This window comes from Chironomus tepperi, unplaced genomic scaffold (assembly GCF_022539635.2).
Source record: "Chironomus tepperi strain 1889 unplaced genomic scaffold, CSIRO-AGI_Ctep_v1 contig_124, whole genome shotgun sequence".
Lineage (NCBI taxonomy): Eukaryota > Metazoa > Arthropoda > Insecta > Diptera > Chironomidae > Chironomus > Chironomus tepperi.
Genome location: NW_027226246.1, coordinates 148,752 through 161,690, shown reverse-complemented (window position 1 = coordinate 161,690; position 12,939 = coordinate 148,752). Strand labels below are relative to the sequence as shown.

At 32.7% G+C, this 12,939-nt stretch overlaps 1 protein-coding gene across 3 annotated transcripts in view; it reads right to left on the bottom strand.

Moving 5' to 3' along the window:
* The window catches only part of LOC139087526 (roundabout homolog 2-like), a 79,483-nt gene that overhangs the window by 18,811 nt on the left and 47,733 nt on the right, over positions 1–12,939 (bottom strand). For all 3 annotated transcript variants that reach the window (XM_070636361.1, XM_070636359.1, XM_070636360.1), the window contains one exon: positions 7,975–8,271. In XM_070636361.1, coding sequence (XP_070492462.1) covers positions 7,975–8,271 — 297 coding nt within the window. The remainder of the gene's footprint in view (positions 1–7,974; positions 8,272–12,939) is intronic.

Below are 12,939 nucleotides of genomic sequence, written 5' to 3'. Positions count from 1 at the left end.
CTGTTCAACAGCTGTCAATCACCTCAAAAATATTTCCGGAAAACTTCAACCCCAACCGCTCGTCACTTAACAGTCCTAAATTTCCCATCAAAGCACTTTCAACTATATTTATGCTTATTATAAAACATTATTCATATGAATGAAGTTTTTAATTTAAAACTTTTCTACTAAATGTTGCTGAATGTTTTTATACCATTGCCATAAATTTTATGAAAATTAAATTAAACATGAAAATGCAACATCTAAAAATGTTTATACATATGCTTGTGTAGTTTATGCTATACAGTGACTGTTAATAATAATAAAGTTGTTTCAACTTGTCTTGTTTCTTTGGATTTAGAAGGTGGATTTATGGAGGAGGGAAAATATGGTATTTTTTGGAGGAGTTTGGATGGGGAACGACATTGAGTTGAAGTTCTTTTAGAAAGTTTTGCAGTGGTTTTTTAAGAAATTTTAAAGTAATAAATTTTAAAGTAATTTTGAAATTTAAATTAAAAATTTTGAAACTTGAATTTATTAAATTACAAAATTGAAATTTGATTTTAAAAGTTTGAAATTTGAATTTAGAAATTTTAAATTTGATTTTAAAATATTGAAATTTGGATTTAGAAGTTTCAAATTTGAATTTAAAAGATTAAAATTTGAATTAAAAAGTTTGAAATTAGAATTTAAAAGATTAAAATTTGAATTAAAAAGCTTGAAATTTGAATTTAGAAATTTGAAATTTGAATTTAAAAGATTGAAATTTGAAATTAAAAGTTTGAAATTTGAATTTAAGAGATTTAAATTTGTATTTAAAAAATTTAAAATTTGAATTTAAAAATTTGAAATTTGAATTAAAAAGTCTGAAATTTGAATTAAAAAATTTGAAATTTGAATTTAAAAGATTAAAATTTGAATTAAAAAATTTAGATTTGATTTTAGAAATTTGAAATTTAAATTTATAAGATATTTTCAAAAATTGAAAAATTTTAAGATTTTTTAAATGAAAATATGATTGAAAATTAAAAACGCGCTATGATAAATTAATCCTCAACTTTAACGTTCATTCCAACTAATTTTTCATCTCCCGCACATGATAATAATTCCGTACATTAGTACATTTATTTATTTATTTGCTCCAAGTAATATTCTTACCTCATCTCATACTAAAAATGACGATCTCAATTACGCTCATCTCTGTACTTTAACAATTTCATATTTTCTTATTTCTCATTCTCGCCTTTCCCATCTCATTTCGTCTTATTCTTTGAAGAATTATAAGAAATTCTTACTTACTTATTAACCGCACTAAACTTTTGTGGTTTCCTTATTACAATATTTCTCATAACTCAACTAATATGTACGTGTATAATAAATAAATGTGAACAGACGTATAAATTTATCTGTATGAATATTATGTATTTAGAGTATGAACAATATGTGGATGAATAATATTCAGGCAGCAAGCAGCAAATTAAACAATAGCAAAATATACTTTTTTAATGAATTTCTTGAATATGTGGGGATTTAAAGCGCTTTTATTTAAAGCTGTTCTTAGCGTCGATCTTATCCATTTAGATGGAAAGCCTTATGTTGTATCCACATAGGAACATGGTTGCAGTAAGTAATTTAGCGTCGATCACCTAGATTTTCATAGGACCGTTCACTTATTACGTAACGCTCTTGGATCAAAAAGTCCATTTTTTCGAGTTTCGTAATAATTGAATGGCCCACATAAGGTCTTGGTTGATGGTGGATAAGGTCTAGGTGCAAAATAATGAATCTACAGGCTAGTATTGAACAATATTAATTCAAACTGACCAATCATGGTTTGATCTCGTTCATTAATCAGTCGAAGTATCAAAACATCCAAAAAGGACAAATTTGGATAAAACTAAATTTGAACCAACGACTTTCGGGTTCCCATACCAAATTTGAGTTAATAATCTCACCTATTTCACCAGCAAGATTGATCACAATGGTCAATATGGAACCTTTTCAAATACAATTACTAACTCACTTACTTCGTTGGCCGGACAGATCAAGTGTGATCTATGGCCAACAAATTAAAGGTTCGAATCCTTCATAATAAGATTTTGCACCAAAAATCACAAAACTCCACCCAATCCGTTCTACATTCTCCTCACAACGCCTTTTAAATTTCCAGCATCAAAACATTATTAAAGAGTAGGACGGAATGTTTCCATCTTTAAGGTTAACTTCATAATTAAATTATATGATTCACTGGATAGATCCACATTCGCTCGTAATTTATACACAATATAAATATGAGAAAATACGTTTATAGTCATGAGACAGTAAATACTCTCCGCATTTATCTCCATCATATAACATTTAATTGCTATGTGCCCCAAAAGATATATCCCAAAAAAAGAAAAGAGTAAGAAATTTACTTAAGGCCTTTTTTTTTAATGCCAAACCTTAACTCACACTTGTAAGTTTTAATGATTTCCTCTGAAATATCATCATCTTAATAATAATAATTATTATTGTTGTGATGCTTTCTTGTGCTTGATAAATATGAAATATGAAGAATTAATCCAACAGGCAGAGATTAAGATGTATCGTCTTGACTTAATTCCCTCAAGTACCTGCTGCATTATTAGATTATTTTTCATCTATATAAATAGAAAGGAGGCCAATTTGAGGAGTCATATGGTTTTTTGGGGGGGTGTCAAGGGATGGTAAATTTTTTTGAGGTTTTGAAATATTTTTGATTATTTTGAAGATTTTTGGCTTTTTTGAATTTTTGGGGATTCTTTCTACACTCATGAAAAAAATTTAAATTCATAAATATTTTTAAAAATTAATTAAAATATAACATGACTTTATATGGCTCGGTATCCCGGAGGATAGAGTAACAAGCAATCTATAGCTCATGGGATCAATTCTCATTCCTATCAATTTGTTTCAGAATATTTTAATTTTGTAACGGATTTTAAAATTTCAAAAATTTCAAAATATTTTCTACAAACTTTAAATCCACAGTCTGATCCACAGTTTAATTTTTTTTCATCCAAATTTGCATTTTTTGAAGCCTTTTTGTCCTCGAAATTGCCAGTTTCCATCCCTAGAAACCCCCTTCTTTTCAAGAGTGCTCATCATCCTGCAAAAATTGTGTTTATAACATTTAATGCCAATGCTAATCCTATGAATGATAAACATAATGGGATTTATCGTCCCAAAATACAAAACAGGAAGGAGGAAGAAAAAGAATCTTTCTTAGAACTTTTTTTGTGCTTCTCGTGTAAATGGAAAAATACGTGCACAGCTCTCAAAGTTAAGCCCTGCTACTTTTCCTTTCTTATTCATTTATTATCATTGTTGCCTTTGCCTTTAACACCATCTTCTTGTTCCTGGTGAGATTTTTTGATGTAATCTGGGTGTACTTGAGGAGAAGGTGTGGATAATAAGTTTGAGATATTAGCAGTTTGTCTGAGAATTTAGTTGATCATGGTTGTATTGAGACTTTAAATTTGAATTTTTGTCATTAATATCAAAAAGTATAATTTGTGAGAATGGAAGACACTAAGAATTGAATGAGTAATTCAGTATCGTGTGAAATTCCTAAAAACGCTCAGGTTCGAATCCTACTAATCCATATAATTTTCCAGAGCAGGTTTTCATTTCAAATAAATTTTTTTTTTTGATTTTTAGGTCCTTTACAAATTTGGTAGGACTTTCTGAGTCCAGACTTCACTGGAGTCCGAGCTTTACTGGACTCCGGGCTCCACTGCAGTCCGGGTTTCATTGGAGTCCAGGCTTCATTAGAGTTCGAGTTTCATTGGAGTCCAGGCTTCATTAGAGTTCGAGTTTCATTGGAGTCCGGGCTTCATTAGAGTCCAAGCTTCATTAGAGTCCATGCTTCATTGGAGTCCAGCTGTTATTAGAGTCAAGGCTTCATTAGATTCCGGGCTTCATTAGAGTCTGAGCTTGATTAGAGTCCGTGCATCATTTGAGTCTAGAGCTTCTTTGGAATCCGAGCTTTACTGGACTCCAGGCTTCAGTGCAGTCCGGGTTTCATTGGAGTCCAAGCTTCATTGAAATTTAAAGGACGTGCCTCCACCTTGGAATCCTCTAGATTCTGTTCCTTTTCAAGAATTTATGAATAATTTAATTTTGAAAAGTTAAATTCAATTCCAGCCTTTAAATGCGCTACAGTTCCTCTCAATCCCTAATTCAACCACCTCAATTGACCAAATCATTTGCTTTTTTTGTCTTATACTTCATAAGATTTTCTCACTACATGTCTATGTGCTCAAAATATAGAATCAAAATAAATAATTTTATCATATTATGGTATGAGGAATGATACGATACAAGTCAAGGTGTATTTTAGTAATAACTTCATGAAGCATTAAAGAGGACGTCTTAACGTATTTTTGTAGATTGCAACCAAACACCTAAACCACTTAAAAAGTTTCTCGTCTTGACGCCATACATATTGTCTCGTTCCATCTTTTGTCATTTGTTGTTTTACGATCATAAATCCCTATAGGATAACAAAGTTTTCTTCTTATATATTTTTTTGGCTGCTCTTGTTGTTGTCCAAGCGGAAAAATTAGAACGACAGAGACTTTTTTTGGTTGGCACTCTTAAGTGTGTCAATTTTAATAAAAGTCACCTGATACCTTAATCATAAATTACATTGTCACACAATTTTTTATTTTCGTGCTCTTCTCTTCGCTGGCTTATGTTTCTTGCTGCTCGTATTTTTTTTAGTTGGCATTGCTGTGATGTGCGTAATTGCGATGGCACATTAAAAAAGTATTTATCTTTATCGTCAAAATAACGAAGGAGAATTGTTTAAAATTTTAAGTTGAAGGTGGAATTTGGGGATTTTTTGGCGCATTTTTGGAACTTAAAATTAATATTTTAAAGGAACAGACAAGGATCAGGCTCATGAAAAGGAGGAGGTTCATGAGCATGCTTACATACTTGATCATACTCAATTATGAATATTATTTTGCTAATAAGTGAGCTAACTGTCTGGTATAAAAAGCGGTTGAAATTGCGCAAGTGTCTTAAATGGCAGACTGTTGGCCTTGAGTGTGCCAAGAGTCCAGGATTCAATCCCAAGTCATGCTAAATTTTCCTAGTATTTTTTTTTCATTTCGCTGTTCTAGCTACGAGCTTGGTTCGTGTGTTGAGTGCAGTTTTGAAGTGTTTGGCATTAAATGTATCTCTATTGCAAGGCACATATATTTTCAAGGATATCCAAGTTTCTTAACGGAATCTTGCGAACATCAATTGTAACTAGGGACATAGCAGGGGGTATATTAGATCTCATGACGTTCACGTGTCCTTGCAATTTTCTGAGCTTTCATGTAGTTCGAAATTCGAATTCAGCTATAAACTGTAGGAACTAAACGGTCTAGTGAAGTGACAGATAACCTGTGTGGCGCGACACACTAGTCTACCGCCAAAAATATTTGGAAATGCCATGAACCGCGTGTCTTGTGTGTTTAATTGATAGTTATTCAACGAATTCCCCAAATGCGAATTAATTACCACGACCTAAAATAACTTTATTATTGTCTTAACAGACACCCGATAAATCTGGCAATTCGTTCACATTTTGCTTTTAAAAATTTCTTCTTATTAAGATTATGATTGGTGTCGGGTAGGAATCATTATGAACAAAACAAATTTTTTTTATGACTTTTTATTTTCCTTATGAACAGAAAATAATTTTTTGATGTGATTATTTTTATTGGAATGGAAAGTTATTAAAAGAAGAAGAAGTCTTGAGATTCCTTCTGTCTTTTTGCTATTTTTGTGATGAAGATGTTTTGCTATAGTTGAGAGCATGTCTGACTTTATTCGAGGATGTTTAGTGGAAAAATTTGATTAAAAAGTTGTTGAAGAAGAATATATTTTGAGTAGGTGGATTTCCAGAAAGTTTTGGGAGATATGTAGATGGTTTGGATGGAATATTGTGAATTTCATGTAGACTAAGTTCATTAAAGGTCAATATTAATGTTGGGATATTTTTGGTTTCATGATTTACGTAATATAGTAGTCAAAAACAAGTATGATGTCTTCTTGGAAATTTATGGAGATGTATTTAGGGATCTATTTTTGGCTATCATAATTAATAAGGTCATTAATCAAAGTTAATAATCAATGACGTCGGACAACTGCGAAAAATATGTGTGGGGTGCCGTCAATTCATCTGAATAGCCATTGATCACCTGAGGAGTCCGTTTGTCACCTGAAAAGTCCTTTTGTCACTTGGAGAGCCCATTTGTCTCCCATGGAGCTCGTTTGTCACCTGAGGAGCCCGTTTGTCACCTGAGAAGCCCGTTTGTCATATGAGGAACCCGTTTGTCTCCTGAGGAGATCGTTTGTCACCTGTGGAGCCGGTTTGCCACATAAAGAGCCCTTTGGTAACTTGAGGAGCTGTCTTGTCATCTGAAGAGTATTCTAAACAGCAAAAAATGCCATATAATCACTTTATGGACCCACCAGTCCTCTAAAGACCCCCCAAATTCCAGTAAAAGCTTTTTATCTTTGAAAAATTGCCATTGAATCTATCAAAAGTCATCAAAAACACTCCCAATTCTTCCAACGTCTTCCAAAAATCATCTGACTGCCTCCAACATTCCCTATATTCCCAATAATTTCACACATTACATAACCTTTCACCTACCAGCACAATAAGTAAAAAAAAATCAATCGATTTTTCCCATTAGAACGGAAAATCATTAAAAAAGCCGGAGAGAGAATTTAAATTGAAGAATTTATTTCTCATCGATAAAATATCATCGATATACCTTGCAAATTGCATTCTCAGATTGATTTATAACTACAACAACATCAGCAGTAAAACAGCATAAAAAATAAAACTATTTACCTTTCCCATCAATATCATTGCAAGTTACAATTTATGGATGTAAAATGTGTTTAATATTATATCATTGCGAAAATTACGATGATGATGGTGAAAAGGCAGTCATGGTATTGAATTGGATGTAGTGTGAAAATAGGAAGCGTAAAAAATAAATTAAATTGATTTTTTTTTCGCCCTCCTTTATTTGAACATATTTCATTGATGGGTGCAAAAAAAAGGCAATACTTTCTCATATAATATTACTTCTTTAAGTCAGTAAAAGTCACAATAGAGATTGTGAGAATGAGGGTAATAGAAAAAAGGGTCAAAAAGGGTTAAAAAGTGTATCGGAAGTGTTGAAATGGTTTTTAATCGATTATTTAAGCGCATTTTTTCAGTGAGAATTCTATTATTTTGTGATATAGAAGAGAATTGGATGAGATATAAAGATACTTAGCATTATAGACTATCAGTTTTGATGGTGCTCAATTTCAAGAACGCTCAGCTTTAAGAATAATTAGATTGCGCATCATTAAATCATTTAAAACTATTTAGAAACGCAAAAATTCAAAGAACAAGCTTAAATAATGTTCAGGTTTAGTAAAGTTCAGCCATAAAGCGTTCAGCTTCAACAACGCTCAGCCATAAAGTTTTCAGCTTTAAGTATACTCAGTTTGAATTATTTTTCCGTTAGCAATACTTAACTTTAAAACGCTCAGCTGTAACAATGCTCAGCTTTTAACAACGCATAGCTTTAACAATGCTCAGCTTTAAAAATTCTCAGCTTTAACAGCTATCAGCTTTAATACGATTAGCTCTTTCAAAGCTTAACTTCAAAAAACGCTCAGCTTTAATAATTTTCTGCTTTAATAATGCTTAGCTTCCAAAACACGCAGCTTTAAGGACGCTCAGCTTTAAAGACGCTCAGCTTTAACAATACTCAATGATTCAGATTTTCAAATTTTACCATGTTGCTTGCTTCTCAAGTTGCTTGCTGTATAAAAACTGCAAACCTGTTCTTATTGGTTACAAAGACACTTCATAGACAAACACCCCCCTTTTCCAAATTCCCAAACCCTTCCTTACTTCACCTTCTATAAATCCCATTCAATTCAATATAAAAAAATCTTTCAACTTACCGGCAACCTGTAATGTTGCATTACGACTTTTTGCCACACCAAGTTCATTCCTCGCCTCACACCAATAAACGCCAGCATCACTCTCACGACGTGAATGAACGACCTTAAGGAAGAACAAGTCACCAGTTGGTAGAAACATTTGATGTGATCCCGGTTCTATTTTTAATGGATAGCCGTCTTTATACCATTCAATGACAGGCGACGGGGAACCTTCAGCCTTGCACTTTAATGTTACGGGATCATGTTTCGGCACGACTGCATCCATTGGATGCTCAATAATTTTTGGCGGCTCCAGTGCTGAAATGAGAAGAATAAAGAAATAAAGAATTTTAATGAATGTGAAAAGTTTCATTGCCTGGAAGTTAAAAAAATTTTTTCTACATGTTGAAATGAAAATGAGAAAATTCATAAATTTTCAAAGGACTTAGAAGAAATAGCAATAAAAATAAGCAGGAGATTGTTTGAAAAGTTTTTCTGGTTGTTTGGAGGAAATGGAGTAGTTTTGAGGTTGTTTTGTCTGTTTGACATTGTTGGAATTTTGAAAATTCATGGAAAAAACAGTTAAGGAACGGTGATCAGATTAGTGAACGCTCAGCCGAGAGGACGCATAGCTGGAAAAGATCTGAACTGCAAATCTTTCGCAAAATGACTGAAAGAACGTTTAGCAATTGGAAGAGAATTTAGCTTTTCAGATGTTTAGTCAGCAGTTCGCTCAGCCGGATAGACGTTCGGTCAGAAATACGCTCAGTCATACTGACGCTTAGCCAAAAATGTATGCTCAGTCGGATGGATGGCCTAGTCAACGCTTAGTCAAATGGAAGCTTAGCCAGAAGTACTTTAATCCAAACTAACGCTCAGGCAAACGGACGCTTAGCTAGAAGAACGCACAGCTGAACGGACGCTTAGCCAAAAGAACGCTCAGCTGAACGGAAGTCTAAACAGAAGTGCCTTCAACCAGATGGAAGCTTAGCCAGAAGGATGCTCAGTTGGATGAAAGCTTAGTAAGAAGTTCGCTTAGCCAATCTGGCATTTAGCTAGAAGAACTCTTATCCGGACAAACGCTCAGCCAAAAAACGCATAGTCAAACTAACGGTCAGCCGGAACTACCTTCAACTGTGTTTCGTATATACGTCCTTAGAATGAAGCAAACCATTAAGAGCGTTCAGCTTAAACTATGATATAAATTAATGCTTTTTTAAACTCTCCCATTTTTACCAAAAATTCCTAACTTGTTCCTATCTCTTCTTCATATTCCTTGTGACAGAGGCACAATTTCAGTCTCATTCTCTATCACTTTAAAAGCAGAAAATGAAAGAAAAATAAGAAGCAACATCGACAAGAGCTGAAAATGAAAATTTTTCGTTCCCTTTTTTTGATGTTTTCTGCTTGGATTTAAATCGACAAACATTTTTATGAAGATAGATGGTGAACGAGATGGAGAAAGTGAATGAAGCACGATGAAGATATAGAAAGGAATAAAATATGAAATGTGAAAAGTCTCAAGGCACATTAAAATGTTTATGAAAAAAAAAAAAAAAGAAAATCTTAAAGTAAAAACTTTTTTCATTCAGTTCCAAAAAATGTTGTAAAAGACATAAAATTTAAGCACTAAAATGACATAGCTTAATGGCGCATATTTAGATATTTATTATTATTAATTTAATTTTGGGGATTTTTTGTATTGGTAGTTTTATTTTGAGGGGAGTTGTTGAGTATAAGAAGGAGTCTTTATGAAATTTGGAACATATGGCAGGGGTGAGTAGCCCGAGTGCCGCGACACATGATGATAAACAGAATTTCAGGTGTGGTACGCATAATTCTCAGTAGTTGTAAAGTGCCGTGACACAAAAAAGGTTACCTATCACTGACAGGTGGTATATAGATGCCCACAGGATGACCCAGTACATAAAGTAGCAGAATCAGACTTTGTGGATGTTAAGAGATCTCGAGGAAGACCAATTGAATTATTTGGTTGAATGATTAGACTAGATTGAATGTTTAGAAAGAGACGTCCTCATCATTCCGAACTGAGCAAAATACTTCAAGGATTGAGCCGACTTAAGACGTTCTCTATTTGAGGCAACGAAGCCAAGGAAGTAAGTAAGTAAGTAACCACTGACATAGAATGATCATGGGGTATCCCTGAAGGGAGTCTAGTACGCAAGTCGTCACTCAACACCTTTCTTTGATTGAGATATAGGTCCTTAAATTGACAGCACATTCAAGATACTATTTGACTAAATTTCTACAAAAATATTACAATTTACCCCAAGAAAGCCCCTCAAAATATTCATAAAATATTTACAAAAGTCACTAATTCTAGCCATAAAAAATTGCAAAAAGAATCTCAACGACACAAATTTCATGAAAAATTTCCCATGCAGCATCACATAAAATTTTATTGTGACTCGTCCTTCATCTATTATTTATGAAAAAAATAAAATTATTTTATGTGAGATAAAGTTTTTTAATAGACGAAGTAAAGTTCCCCTCAAGTGACGCTCAACTTTCCAAAGCAGCTGACAGGAATATTTGAGGAAAATTGAAAATTTCTAAAACAATATTTTGCGATTTTTATTCCAAACAACAGCTTTAAAAAATTCAAATTAAAATCCACGCACATCTCCGCTATTTCCGGAATCGCAAGCAAAAAACACCGCAAAATTTAATTTGATCTGGCATCAAACGATGATCGCATTCCTTAAACATCACACAAAAGCAATTCGCAATCTTCAAAACACTTTATTTATTTAAAATTATGAGGAAATTAGAGCAATAAAATAAGTAATAAAATATACTTGAAGACATAATGAGTGTAAATAATTAAATAAAATTGTCAATTCTTGCTGTGAGTTCTGCTAAAGTAGGTTAGACGGAATGTGACAAACAGACAAATTAACAGCACAAAATTGCGATGAAATTTGAGTAAAATATTACTTTTTTTTACAGCATGAAACAAATAAAGTTTAAACTTGAATGCTTTACGATGTCGTTGGAACATATGTTTCTTAAATTATACACAAAATATACGCGAATGTGTCTTTACGGTTGACGTCTTTATGGGAATTTTGTGAGAATTTTTTTTTTTTGGGAATTTTTTGATTAAGGCTTGCCTGAGTTAAGGCGGAACTTCTTTGAATTTTAGACTCAAACCTAAATTAGACAATATTCAAGCTGAGCATCATCTAAGCTAAGCTGGTCGTCACCAAGTCTGAGTATCACATAATCTTATCATCACCAATGTTGAGCGCAATTCAAATTGAACGTTACTCAAGCTGAGCGTCATCGACCTAAGTGTCTCTAAAACTGAGCTTTATCGAAGTTGAGCGTCGCTCAAGCTGGCTTTCGCCTAGATCGAGCGTTACTCATTTTGAGTTTAATTCATGTCAAGCGTCACTCAATCCGAACATCCTACAAGCTGAGCGTCATTCAAACTGAACGTCATTGAGCCCTAAGGTTACTAAAGCTAAGCTACATCTATGACGAGCATTTCTTATTCATTTCATTTGAAGCGTCATTCAATTTAAGCATCTCGAAAACTGAGCGTCATCAAAGCTAAGGCCGAGCGAAACTGAGTTGAGCTTCACTAAGATCGAACATTCTTTAAGTTGAGCGTGAATCATATCATCATTTAATCTTAACATCACTGAAGCCGAGCATTACTCAATCTGAACATCATTCAAGCTGAGCATGATGCTGAACTTCACTAAGTCAGAGCGTAACTGAGCTGAGCTGAGCTTCACATAAATCGAATATCTCTTAAGCAGAGTGTGATTCGTGCCATGCGTCATTTAATCTGAGCATCTCTCAAGCTGAGCGTTATTCTAGTTGAGCATTCTAGCTAAAGCCGAGCGTTACTCAAATTTGCCATCACTCGAATTTAGTATCAATCAAACTGAGCGACATTACTTGCTATGCATTGCTGAATCCACCTACATACAGTAGCGCTCAAAAGTGTGCGACCAAGCTAATTTTTTTGATAATTTCATTTAAAAAGGACCTTAATCTCAACCAAATCTCTTCAAATTTTTACAGTAAATCTGTTTTTGCATGAACTTTTAAAAAAATAATAACTTTTGTACTATAATTAAGTAATTTGAATAAACCGTTAAATATTTGAAATCGAGAGCGCTCAAAAGTGAGCGACCAACAACAAATGATTGAAAAATAAGCATAAATAGCAATTTGTGACAACTTTAAACGATGAAAACATAAAATATGCATGTTTATCTTTATTTATGAGCCAAAATTTTCCACCCAGAACACGTGTTTTTCACGTTTTTCCCAATTCAAAATGGCTGCCATTTTTTACAATTTTTAACCAATTATTTCTGATATTTTAACACTAAATTATAGTTTCTTTACTAATTTATATTAAATTTATGATAAGCTTTCTGCACATGTATAGATTGTTGTGAAAAAAGTAGAATTTAGTACAAATTTTTGTAAAAATATTTTTTCAATGACGATTTTTTCATCGTACAAAATATTCAATTGAGAAAATCTTTTTAAATATTGCGGAAATATATGACTTTTTGGTACTAATTTATTACATTTTGCATGTACAATAAGATTCAAATAGTTCTAGTTCGCTAAAAAAATTATCCAGCAAAAAACAAACCATCAAATGGTTGGTTGTGTGATGTGCTCAAACCAAGAAAAAATAAAATTTTCCAAAATTGACTTTTTGCCTAAGTTTTTAAAGAAATCTTTATTTTTAATGTATATTAATACTAAAACAAACCATTTGAATAAATTTTTTCAAATGGATATTACATATTTTGTAGTTTTGAAAAATTTTATTTTTTCTTGGTTTGAGCACATCAAACAACCAACCATTTGATGGTTTGTTTTTTGCTGGATAATTTTTTTAGCGAACTAGAACTATTTGAATCTTATTGTACATGCAAAATGTAATAAATTAGTACCAAAAAGTCATATATTTCCGCAATATTTAAAAAGATT